General features: G+C 45.4%; 1 protein-coding gene across 4 annotated transcripts in view; it reads right to left on the minus strand.

The window, feature by feature from the left end:
* Positions 1-435: 435 nt before the first annotated feature.
* The window catches only part of FAM222B (family with sequence similarity 222 member B), a 33,530-nt gene continuing 20,676 nt past the window's right edge, over positions 436-13,289 (minus strand). For 2 of the 4 annotated variants that reach the window (XM_021550899.3, XM_021550898.3), the window contains exon 2: positions 436-2,067. In XM_021550899.3, coding sequence (XP_021406574.1) covers positions 503-2,050 — 1,548 coding nt within the window. In that variant the 5' untranslated portion in view covers positions 2,051-2,067 and the 3' untranslated portion in view covers positions 436-502. Of the gene's footprint in view, positions 2,068-7,940; positions 8,069-8,160; positions 8,359-13,289 lie in introns of those variants that run through there. The other 2 variants (XM_021550897.3, XM_021550896.3) reach the window with 2 other exon arrangements.

Below are 13,289 nucleotides of genomic sequence, written 5' to 3' on the forward strand. Positions count from 1 at the left end.
CACAGGCCTCTAGACAGTGCAAATGGTCAATGTTTAATGCATTAATGAAATGGGCTTTTGAGTTGAAAACAAGCCCTACTCCCTGACAAAATTCTGTTGCTCTTAATCTTGTGAGGAAATTGAGATGGAAATGGAAGCAGCTACACAACCTCGCCCTCGCTGGAGCACAGATGTGGCTGCAAAACCCTGCAGCAACTCAACCTCAGTCCAGCGAGGAGAAGGCAAAAAAACAAAGCTGCACAAAGGGAGACTCTGCGGCGAGGAAACAGCTGTGGCGTGAAGTAGTGTAATGAAATTCTTTGACACAAAAGGCATGTTAAATATTTGATTCATAAAGGAGAGAGATAACATGTAAGCAAAGCTCTTTAAATATACAGTATGTCTTCTTCCAATGGGTACTATAATGATCACACAAGTTTGCAAGTTAAAAATGCCTTGCTTATTAATTAAAATTAAGACTAAAACCTGTATTTTTTTTTTTGTCTGTGAAAGTGACTGCAGCCTATCTATACCCTGGGTGTTGAATATGAAGATTTCGACTATCGGTTGGTTCAGGTGCTCGGTTCATGGGAGGCCGATGGACTTTTCCCAGCACGGCCATGCTCTGGTCTCGGAAGCAGGACTGCTGGAAGTCCCCACTTAGGTAATCCATGGTCTGCATCACATTATTCTGGCTGGATGGGCCAGCTCCAGCTCTGTAATGAGTTCCTCCTGCACAATCCAGCGTCGCTCCTGCTGGCTGTCCCCCATGGAAAGGCATGGTGAGGTCCTGGGACCCAGAGCTGTCACTGTTGGGCGTGGGCAGAATGTTGTTCCAGAGGGGCTGGAAATAGTGCCCATTGGTATATGGCAAAGGTCCCTGCAACCCGTTCACAGGCGGAGAAGGCGTAGGCTTCTCGATGGGGGGCTTCAAGCTGAAGGACTGGCCCATGCACAGTTCTTGAGGGTAGTTGGAAGTTTTGCCAGGGAAATTCTGCCCTGCAATCTCTCTCTGAGGGTGCTTCCCTGCGAGTCCAGCAGGCCCAGCAGCATCCCCACACATTTGCTGCAGATGCGCAAGCTGGTGCTGGTTCCACGCAACCGATTTGATTTCGTTCTGGTAGGCGGGTGGCACCCTGTTAATATTGACCATGGGCACATTAACAGAGGCAGGAGGAATAGCAGCAGCAGCATGGTCGACAGGGTTTACTACACAGGAAGGCATGGGTGTAGGGACATTGTGAGTAGATACCCTGGTACTTGCATTGATAAGCAGGTTGCGACTTATAGGGCTGGGGTTTGCAATCTGTCCCTCACACACTGAGGTAGTGCTAATGCCAGCTCTGGCCTGGCAGAACTGGTTAATCTGGTGCACAATGCTGCTCAGGTCCGGTGGCTGGTTCTGCTGCAGGGTGGCAGCCATAGAGAGGGGAATGGTTGAGGTAGACACGGTCACATTCGGCGGCGCGTCTGCATCCGGCATCTTTCTGCCTCCGTGTAAACCCGGCTGCAGCAGCGCGTTCGGGGCGTGCTGCAGGGTCTGGTGTGCCATGCTCTGAGGGTGCTGCAAGCCCTGCGGCTGCTGCATGTTCTGCGGGTGCGGCAGCGCCTGCGGGATCCCCTGAGGGTGCGGTAAGCTGGGTGGCTGTGGAATACCCTGAGGGTGCTGCGGGATGCTCTGGGGGTGCGGCAAAGTCTGTGCGTGCTGGAGAGCCTGCTGGCGAGCGAGCGCCTGGGGGTGGGATAAAGTGCTTGGTGCAACGTAGGGCGTGGAGGGGGGGTTCATCATCGCCTCCGGCAGCAGGCGCGCGCGCGTCCCGTCAAAGTCCTTGATGATTCCTTTCGCTGGGGATTTGACTATGGCCAGCAGGCCCGTTTTGGTGGTGGCCTGAGACGGGTAGGGGCTGTACCTCTGGCCCGAAGTATCGAGTCCGTTCACAGTACGGCGTATGTGTTTCCTCTGGGGAACCTTGACGCTGTTCGGAAAGATTTTTATAGTCAGTGGATTGTTGGCGACCTTCTTAGCATAAGCATCCAATTCTGCTGGGGTAGGATACTGTGCAGATCTCATTTTCTGTGTAGTGTCCCCTGCGGAGAAAGGAAATTGGTCAGTTCTGGTAAGCAAGGGATCAACCCCAGGGCAAGACAGTCACACAACAAGGGTAGAAAATCTCCAAGGGTTCAAGAGGCAAGGAAACTTCACCCTGCCAGACCAGTGGGTCATGTAGCAGATGCCTCATTCCCTTTATTACCTGGTGACCAACACAAGCCCTAGTTCACCTTAAGGCAAGACCTGCCCAGGGGAGCAAAACAAAACCATGCTCTCATCAGAGTGTGTTTGCAGTTGGACAAAAACAGGTAACGTGTTATAAACATCAGATTGTCCCCAGCTGAAATATTCCTCACAGCTTGCAGTGGTGGGCTGGTTTTTATTCTCTTAACTTAAGCTGCCTCCCCCTCACTCTTCAAACCATTCACAGTATTTTTACCATGGAATTCAAAATCAGAAAGATATGAATTAAACATGAAGCCCCTGTGAATCCTGAGGTGGAAACCATACTGTGGCAGGCTGACCCTGGCTGGGCACCAGGTGCCCTCAAAGCTGCTCTGTCACTCCCTTCCTCAGCTGGGCATTGAAGAAGAAACACAGGGTCAGAATAAGGAAGGGGAGATACCACTCACCAACTACTGTCAATGGGCAGAACAGACTTGGGGAAATTAGGTTAATTTATTACCAATACTATCAGAGTAGGGTAATGAGAAATAAAAACCTCTTCCCGGGCTCAGCTTCACTCCTGACTTTCTCCACCTCCACAGCACAGGGAGATGGACACAGCTGCCTCACCATGGTCTGCATGGGAATCTCTGCTCCAGTGCCTGGAGCACCTTCTCCCCCTCCTTCTGCAGTGCCCTGGGGGTCTGTGCAGAGCTGTTCCTCTCACGTATTCTCACTCCTCTCTCCAGCTGCAGCTGTGCAGGTTTTCCCTCCTTCTTTAATCTGTTGTTCCAGTGGTGTGTCCAACCTGGAGCCAGCTGGCGTTGGCTCCATCAGGCATGGGGGAAGTTTCTAAGCAGCTCCTGCATCCCCCCACTACCAAACCCTTGCCTTGAAAAGCCCATACACATCAAAGCTTCAGCTCAAGCCTCCATTTACACCCCACTCCTTTCCTAGGTGCTGACATCTGAAAGCACCGAGTGTCTTTCTGTGCATTAGGAAGCTCTTGTCAGCCCAAACTCAGCAAATGGAAGGAGGCTGATTATTTTATGGCCTGCAATTATTTCTTCAGCTGACTTTTCAAGGTGGCACCTTGCTAAGGACAACATCCCCACATCACATGGCAAAATGATGTGATTATCTCACAGGATTAAAAACATGCTACTCCCCCGAGAGAGACAAAAGCCTTCTGGAGCCAGAGGTGTGGTTTCACTTCCTCTGATTTACCAGATACCTACCTGGCTCACAAGCTCCAACTGCTTCTGCAAAGAACTTCAGAAATCTAGGGAGATGTGTGCCTCTTGCCATAATCACATTCCAAGCAGAGAGTTGGGCTGTTTCCCACCACAGCTCTGCTGCCTAATTCCTATGGGACTCCTGCTGATTTTATAATCTTCAAATAATGGCTTGCAGCTTTGACAATCCAATTTACCTTTTGCTTGATTTTCCCTCCCTCTTACCTTGCAAACATTTCACTGGAAAAATATGTCCCTCGTTTTTCCTAAAATTTTCAGCATCCCTGAGCTATTTGCTGTGCTGAGAGAAGAGGGGATGTGGCAGCCACCCCATATCTAGCCCTCTGACCCAAGGAAATATAATGCTCCAGCAAAGAGCTTTCTGCTCCCAGGCAAACAGCCCTTCCTCTTGAAAATCTACCTCTGATTCCTTCAAGCAAATTGCCTCCAAAAGATGAGTACCAGCCACTTCTCTCTTTGCATCCTGCAGCTTCCTGTTGTCACGGGTGAGGGAGAGCAGCTCTGCTCTAAGAGCTCTCACTTTCAGAAAAGAAAGGTCAAAATATGGAAAACTGAATGGATACCAAAAGAAAGGTTAATTATGGAAATATTAAAAATATTTTTTGTGAAATGCTTTATGAGCAGTTTTGTCTCCCATCTCCAGCACAGCTCGTACCACGGCATGGTTATACCTGTACTCCCTGTGCTGTCCAGACACTGGCACTTATCATCCCTTTCTCTAAATCAAAGGAAATATGAACCCAAACATCTCTCTGTGCACATCCCTGTACCTGTCTCTGCAGGCAGGTGGTTTATATCTGCCCTTTTGAGCAGGCTGCTGTGCTCCTAACGGGAGGAGAGCCTGCAAATGGCATTTACCACTACTACCTTGCCTCAAAAGCCAAGGCCTTCGTGAACTCCCAACCTTTATTTTTAGCACTGCCCATGCTCATTAAGGTCTGTTTCTTCCCCAAGATATGACCCTGGCAACCCTCCATGAACCAGAGAAGAACCAAAGGACAAAGGACCCCATACCTGTCTGTGTTATGGTTTATGTTATGCTTGCAGACACTGTCACATTCTATTTTCAGATTAAAAATCAAGGAGATACTTTAAAACACCTTTGCCATCAAAATTACCCAACCTGGTTTACATTTCTATAGCAAACCTGAAAATAAAATATAAACACTGAACAGACACACTGAGTATTTTTTTATCCAATCATCTGATTTTCTGTTGCACAGAAGTTTCAGGAAGCAGCTAAAACATGGATATTTGAACAGGCTGCAGCCATCAGTCAGTCAGACACACCTCTACTCCTAAACCTGGAAAAACTCCTTCCTCTGAGAGAAAATAACCCCTCAGTTAAACTTAAATGACACCCTAGCATCAAGTCTGGCATCCTACCAAAGGCAAGTCACCTCTTAAATCCAATCTCTGAACCCAACCACATTCCAAACAGCACCTGGTGTATGTACAGGTAAGATGATGCTCCCTTTACTCCAGGCTAACTCAGCCATGTTACTCAGGCCTGCAGGTGATGTATATCTGAGTGCCCCAAAGTGCTTTGCTAGTAGCTCCATAGGCAAGATTCCATGACTGTAGTAATTAAGACAGTAAAATATTAGAAGAAAGGCATTACACAGTGAGCAAGAATCTGAATATCCCATACAATACCCTACAAACCAATAAAGAACAATTAGTTCTGGTAACTAAGTGAATGGAAAATATGCTAGAATACTCTGAAAGAAAATGCTGGTATTGGAATATCATCGTTTGTGTGCAAGAGCAAGAATTCCAGATCAGGCCATAATAAAATGATGAGGCAACAGCAGAGGAAGAAGCTTCATTAGGAAAACAATGGGATGAGCTCCAGGAAGCTCCCTAATGGTGAATGCAAGGCAGAATACTTTTATTGAAAAGTAATTATATCATGTATATTATAAGGCAAAGCTGTGCATATGAGCAATTACCCCAATAAACTGGTGAGCTGCAAGTTCACAACTCCTGCTAATCCCGTGGCAACCGATTCCTCTGGTCACACTCCTGGTCTCACCACTGGAGCTATTTTTGTCATGGAATGAGACAGATTTCCCTGCCTCACCTCAGCACTAATGGAACATCTTTTAAGTGCATTTCACATTAAGACTTTAAAACCCACTGCTTCTAAAAGCTGCCTATAGTTAAATTTTCATTATCATTAAACAAAATACAAACAGGCCTTCAGGATTGCTACCCTAATGAGAGCTCCTGCACTGTGACAAGCCAGAACCAGCTGTGTCCACCTTGCACTTGATTTTGCACCATTGTCACAGAAAAATTACCTTTTTTTCTCCCCTTAAGGTTTGGCACTGCTGCTATGTCCAACAGCAGACACAACCTGAACAATCTTACCTCAAATATCCCAACTGACCAGTCAGGTTTATACTAGAATCACTGGGAGGAAGGAGAGAATATCAATACTGGCCCAGTGAGAAATCCCTGTGTTGAAAAGGAATTCCAGGATTAGCCTGAACTCAGGCTGGAATTCAACAAAAAATACTGAAATTGGAAGTCTTTTAGTCATCAGTTTCTAAAGAAAAAATATGTGCATGCTAATCTACCAAACTCCTACTGCATGGACCACTTCTAAGAACAAGCCCCTTATTAGAGAGTGAATATGGAAAAAAAAGGTAATTGAGCTAATATGGGTTTTTAAGCACTAATAAAAAGCCTGATCTAGAAAACTACACTTAAAAATTATTAATACAAACACTGTAAGTCTGAAGAAAGGCAATCCTGTGGAATTCTGTACCTTTTATAAAAGCAACAGCACTATTATTACAGCCTGCCTTCATCCCCCATCAAAAGTCTCAAGTCACTGTTCATTAAAAAATGCTCATTAACTCAGCTCTGCCCTGACCAGGGGTTGGGCTACTCATGCATCTCCAGCAGAAGAGAAATGCACCAATTAATCGTGCCCACATCTACAGCGAGGTCTGTACCAGCAGCCTCATCTTCCAGAAAAACAGAACAAACCCAACAGCTGAGCATTACCACTGCCAGCCCGTGCCTGCCAGCTACTTTATGTCCTAAATTCTTTGAAATGCAGCTCCCAAAGCTCTTCACTGAGCAGGACACAGCAATGCTTTCAGCACATGGATCTGCAAATCTCCAAGAAACAGCATCAGGTACCATCAGGTGAGGAAAAGTGCCCAGCATACCAGCATGTTGCCTTGTAAAGCTGTAATTAGCAAATACCTGATTTATGCACAGCTGCCCTCACACGAACCTCAACATTCTGCTTTCAGAACTAAGCTCTGACAAAGAAATCTCACGCAATGCACAGACCTGGGCACACCCTCACCCCACAGGCTGTCAGCAACGCTCACACTGGAAATAGAAACAAGAAAGGAGGGGATGCCCAGTCTGATGCCATCACCAGTCCTTTGGTGAGTGAAGCTTTTTATTGTTGCTGAGTGACAGTACATTTACCAAGCCCATGGAGTCAGCAGAAGTGCTGTGGGGGAGCTCAGGTGTGTATGTGAACCATGTCAGTCACTTCTGGCAGGAGCACGACCATGAGCAGGTCCCTCTTTAAGTGCAAAATTATCTTCCCTATTTATTTTCTGTAGCATCACAAGCCTCACTGTATGAACAATTTAGCTACAAGTGGACTGTAAATCACTTGGGTTTAAAAAGCAATGAGTGCATCAGCAAACTGAGATCTTCCAATGCATATTTTGAACACAAGAGACAGATCACAGCCCTAGGAACCAAATACACAGAGCTTACACAGAATCTTGGCATTTCTGAAATTTCAGCTGAACAATCAGTGTGCTACTTCAGTGATAAAGAGGAGAGACAGAGTAAGAGTTAAAAAAACCTCTAGTCAGTAAACTTACATTCCCAAGCACAAGTTGTTCTTAAAAATGCCAGTACAACCATGAAAAAAAAATGACTGAAGTTATTAAAAAAGAATTATCAGAGCACTCTGCAGACATATTTTCAGAGGCACCAGAGACATCAGAAAGAAGATGGAAACTTTGAACTTTAGTAATCTGGGCTAGCTCACTAATATTTGTAGTATAAGCCCCAGGTATGTAGAGCAAGAGCTGCTGACCTCAAAAGGTTTGCATTAGACTGATCTAACTTTTATTGTGTCTACGAGTAATTGCACGAAGGGAAGCGAAAAAGACTGAGGAAAAAGTTGTGCTGAGAAGCAAATCAGCTGGCACACTTTTAGCACAAAATCTTTTCAGCAGAGAGGCACGAATCTCACAGGAACCTCACTTGCTGCATCCTGCTGTGGTTAAAATTAACCTTTGCAGAGCCAGGAACAGAGGAGCTGCACACATGTGAACCTCTACAGCCATTTCTCAGAGCCTTTATTGACAGATGCCTTGAAGGCATAACAAAAGAAAGACTCTACATTAAACAGTTTTTCCACTGTATCCTAAATGTTTATGTCACAGCGGTACCAGAGCCAGATTTAACAGTTAACCACATCCTGCAGACAAAACATCACTCACATTTCTGAAGTCCAGTGTTCATCTGCGTGTAAGAAAGAAGCTGAAAGGAGAGGTCGCCTGGTCCTGGCAGACAGGCCAGCATGGCAGACAGGCACTAACACAACATGGGGCATTCACTCCTCTGCACACTGCAACAACAGAGAGACAATTCAAAGTTATAATACAAGGAGGAACAGAGAAAAGAAAACGGCAAAGAGCCATCCCTGGGTGAAGGCCTGACCAAGCACAGATGCGCAACCGCTGCTCCAGTCCTGACTGCGTCTCCTAACGGCAACGGAAATACTTCAAGAACTGGGTCATCTGCAGGGTTAAAACCAAAATAGCTGCCTCTCTCTCCTCTGCTGCTTGACACACAGAGAATAATCCATAGCTCTGTCCTCACATTTCAAAGGTGGTTGTTATGAATGGTAAAGAAACCACCATCACTCATTTCACTGTGTTGAAATGCACTGGTATCCACCAAGGCAACTTCTCTGGAGAAACCCTGTCAACTGCTCTTTCACACTTAACAAAAAGGCATGGCATGCATAAATTGAAGGCAAAATATGCAGCACTCTGCCTTGTGGCAAGATTAAGCTGCATGCTATGGCTTGTAATTTCTGTGGTCCATTAGGCTGAAAGATGAATGGCTACAACTTCCTTCATTTCAGCAGAGACTTGCTAACCTGAGCTCCTGTGGGGCAGGTAACAGCAAGATGTGCACAAAGGGGCAGCAGAGGTGCCACCATTCTCTTCTGTTTGGTCCAGCATTTAAGAAATCAAACCTCAAAAAGCTCTTTGAATATAAACGTGGCACAACTCCCGTCAAATCCCACCACTGCTGTGCAAAGAGGGATACCAGCAACAAGGCTAACTGGGGCTCAAAGTGTCCAATGTTACTAGAATTACAGAGATTTAAGCTGCAAAAAGATTTCTAGAGGCCATCTGGTCCAAGTCCCTGCTCAAATCCTCCTGGCTGCAGCACTTTAGAAAGTTCTGGGAGACAGGGTGACAGAACCAAGCTGGAGAAATCAGTAGAGTTTTTTCTCTTTATCCAGATGTCCACAAGCTTCAGTGCTGCTATACAGAGCAAAACACCTAAGGAGCAGCTAGAAAGGCTTTGGGACTTGTAATATGAGTTCTAAAACATGGGAAGAGTTGGAGGATTCAAGACTTGTAAGCTGATTTAATTTTAGTCATTGCTTCACAAACCCCAATTAAAACAACTGAGAAAGAATTCAAAGATCAAAAAGGGGGGAAAGAGAAAGCTCGAGCCCAGACATGAGAAGCCACATCTGCCAAAACCTCTAAGAGGCCACTTCTGCAAGAGTCTTACTGCTGAGATGGCACAAACAATGCGATGACAGCAATGTGACACTGTCAGCACTGCCACCTTCATGCTCCAGAAACCTCCAAGAGCAGATTTCTGCAGAGACTTTGAAAGACTTGAATGCAAAACCTCACCTCAGACCACCAGCACAGGTCAGACTGCCCATGGAAGGCTGGCACCAACGGAGCGAACAGCGTGGACTCGAAGCCTTCCTGCAGCCCAGCAATTACTCACTGTGTACAGCTCATTAGTTCCATGTTTATGCATCTCCTCAGCTCAACACACAAAGGTTGATTAAACCAACGGCCAAGAAATCTCATACAAATATTAATATTAATTTATGAGAGCTCCTGCATCTTCACTGAGTGAGTGCTGTCCAAAGCTGACCCAAGTGTGGCTGAGTGAGACTGCTGGGTGCCATTGTGACTCACAAAAATAGTTTTGGGCACCGAATGCCAGTCTGACAATCCAGGCTGTTGCCCACTCACCCTTCCCACGCAGAATAACACAGACCTGGTGCTGTGAGAAACACACACAGCACCTCACCAAGGTTCAGGGCAGACAGCACAACCACCAACAGAGCACATTTGTATCATTCTCTCCTTAAATCCTAGGAGACAGCAACAATCTGCACTGCTCAAAGTCCAAGATATGTAAAACCTGGTAAAATAAACTTAAACTTGGATTTTCTTCCGATTCTTTGAAGGAGATGGAATTCTTGGAGTCTTTCAGAAATGATGTCTGAAGACCTGTCACATCCACAGCATCAAGGAATTGCTTGAGGAACTGAAAAGCTGCTCAGCCTTTATAGATGAGATTCAGTCGTGACTGTGGGTACACAACATTCAGTGAAACTTTGCAAACAGCCTGTGGGCAGCAGTTCCCCATCCCAAATCATGCCCAGCAAGACCAAAAAGACAAAACAAGAATCCAGCTCCTTTTAATCAGAAGACAAAACCACTGTGAGTTGTCAGAGCTTTACCTGAGTAAGCAACAGAAACACCCACAGTCAGCAAGAAAAAAATAATAATTCTATTTTCCTTCCTATTTCATTTCATCAACTGCAGAAAGCTGGCACAAACAAGACCTATTTCTCAGTGAAAAGCAGACAAACAAAATTAAGAGCCTTCACTGTAGACAGAAAAACAGATCACACTATTCCCATATTCATCTGAACATCCACCTTTTACTCCAATAACATTTGACACCAACCAACGATTCACTTCCCATACCTGCAGGCCCAAAGGAGCTTGGTGCCTAAAACATTATTTAATTGATGGCAAGTTTGTGTGCAGCCCTGAAAGAGCACAGCCGTGCTCTGACTGAGGGAGCAGCATTTCTGGCAGCAAGATGAGGGGAGGGTTTGCTCACCTGCTCCATCATTAACACTCATTAGAGCCTGAACTGTGAGAAAGCCTCTTGCTGAAGTGCCCCAGCGAGGTGCACACAGCAATAAACAGGATAATGGCACATTAGGAGAGAGAACAAGTGATTAGGAGTGGTCACAGCATTCACCTCGGAATAGCCAGGCTCCTGCTACATGACAGCAGTGCTCCCTTGAAGGTCAAAACATGTATTTACAGAGGCTTTAGCTCCAGTATGGAGAGCAATGTTTTAGAGAGAGCTGTAAAGGCAAGTTGTTCCTGCAGGCAGATAATCGTTTCAGGTAATGCCAAAGGTTCATAAAAGACTGGGGTGGCAATAATAATTTTAAAGGAAATACTGGACTTACAAGAAATAATTTGAAGTGGAAGCCTAAAATCGCTCTTTTAGCTTGATTTGCAGTAAACAAATTGGTGACATCTAGGTCACTGCTGAGCATTAGAAAAAGAAATTCAGACTTGTATAGAAGTGCTAACCATAACTCCATAGCTGGATTTCTTATTATAATTAAAATTCTGCTTCAGTTTTCTTCTCTATGAAATCAATACCGGTTTTCATAATCGAGATCTCAGTATCTGAAAACAAATGCATTTGAAATATCTTGGCAAGCACCCCATTTATTTTTTCTAGTTAGAAATTAATTAACATTTATTCCCTTTGAGATACTCAGCACCTGACTACTACTTTCTGACCTGACTCTTCCCCAGCATGAGCTGGCATGGAGAACTCCAACTCACCAGCAGCTGAATTGAACTGAAATCCCTGGCATGGGCTGGATTTGGGATTGAGGTGAGCACTACTGCCTGCCTCAGGATTGCAGCATCAGCTTGGGTTTATTCCTTCTGATTAGTCCAGAGCAGGAGATGAACTTAACTTCGCACATCAGGACTTCTCACCAGCAGATCTGGCTCCATGGTGGCAACTTGTGTGGGCACCAGCACCTGCAAAGCTCCAAGCCCTCCAAGAATGAATGCTGTGCTACTGGGGGAACTGGAATGGAGAGGGTTTTGCTGTACCAGGGTCAGTCACGCTGTCATCTGAATCAGTCAGCTACAAACTGGAGTGATCTCGCCAGTAGGCTGTGGCACCCAGCCATGGAGGGCTGTGAACCATGAAAACTTCAGGCTTTAAAATGCATTTTAAACAGTTTCTGTACACTGGCAAATGCAGCACAACAGGCTCTGTCTTGAAAAAATATATATAAAAAAAGATAAAGCATATCTCTAGAGGAAAACAATCATTAGACTGGAATAAATAAATAAATACCCCTCTTTGAAGTGATTTTAATCTAATCTGGCTGCAGGATATAATCTTAACAGCACACGTACTGCAGGATGCTCCACAAAATAGCAGGTTTAGACATGTGAACAAATTTTTTTTCTTCTAAGATTTATTAATAATTAAATCAAAGCATGTTAAGCTTAAGAGGGATTTGCAGTGCTTGGGATTTGGGGGTAATTGGCACATCTTCACAATGACTATTACCTTCAGCCTTGCTTGCACATCAGGATATTTTTTGGTTCAGGCAGCACACTGTCCCCTGTCACCACAAAGCTCACCAGGATGGAAGAACCCACTGCCCAGGGACACCCCTGCAGAACTAGGAACCAGTTCCAGTAGAACTTACCACAATACTGCCTTTCTTGACTTAAAAATGTATCATTTTCTGAATTATATTCAACATTTAGTATTTATTGCCTCTGTGCTTCTCAGACCAGGCGGTACTTTTACAACCTAGAGTAAAATCTAGATGTAAAGCAACTACTAGGAAATTTCTAACACGATTTTATCATCACATAAATGGACCACATATACAGTTATTGCCAAGTTTTTAGATACGCCAGCCTCTGAAGTTCCTCAGAGGCCTTACAGGGTGAGAACACAAAGGAAACAACTCCCCACAAACCACCTCTGGCCACTGAAACATGGGAAACTGAGCTGGTTTAGAGGAAAGCAAGCTGGTAAAGTCTAAAGTTAGGTTCCTGAAAGTAAACACACATGTTTGAAATTCCATTATTAACTGTGGGCTTGTTCATAAACCCTGAGGCCAGGAGGAAGTGGGGGAGCATCCACCCACACACAAAAGAAAAACCTCCAAACTATTCCAAGTTTCCAGCACCCTGGGGTCCCGAAAGCCTCTGTGTGAGGGTTGTTAAAGGCTTGTGGCTGCTTTGCTTTGCTCCTCCTCTGCTCTTCAGTCACAAGGTAGTTCCATCAAGTTCCACATCCACCGTGAAGTTCCATATCCACCGTGAAGTTCCCGAGCCGTCGGCGGGATTCACGGCAACCCCCCGGGCGCACGCAGCACATGCCAAGTTCAGAACACATCAATGCTGCAGGCAACAACAAAAACTAACCCAGGCTGTGAAGTTTCTTTGGTACAAATGTCTGCAAGAGCTTGCCAGGAAACGTAATTGAATCCGGGCCAATTTTCATGCTCCGAGGGAAACTCAGTGTCTCATTTACCCCCTGGCAGGCTGCTCAACACCAAGGAGAATAATTCCTTTTTCCTCTCCCAAAGTAACCTAAAATGTAGGGGTTTCAGAGACTTGTTCACGTCAACAGCAGACATTGAACCCTCCTGCCCACCTCAGCATTCAATACAACTCCTTCCACGCAGCCATGCTTTGCTTGACAGTATCTAGACCCATCCTGCA

This window comes from Lonchura striata, chromosome 20, assembly GCF_046129695.1.
Source record: "Lonchura striata isolate bLonStr1 chromosome 20, bLonStr1.mat, whole genome shotgun sequence".
NCBI classification, from domain to species: Eukaryota; Metazoa; Chordata; class Aves; order Passeriformes; family Estrildidae; genus Lonchura; species Lonchura striata.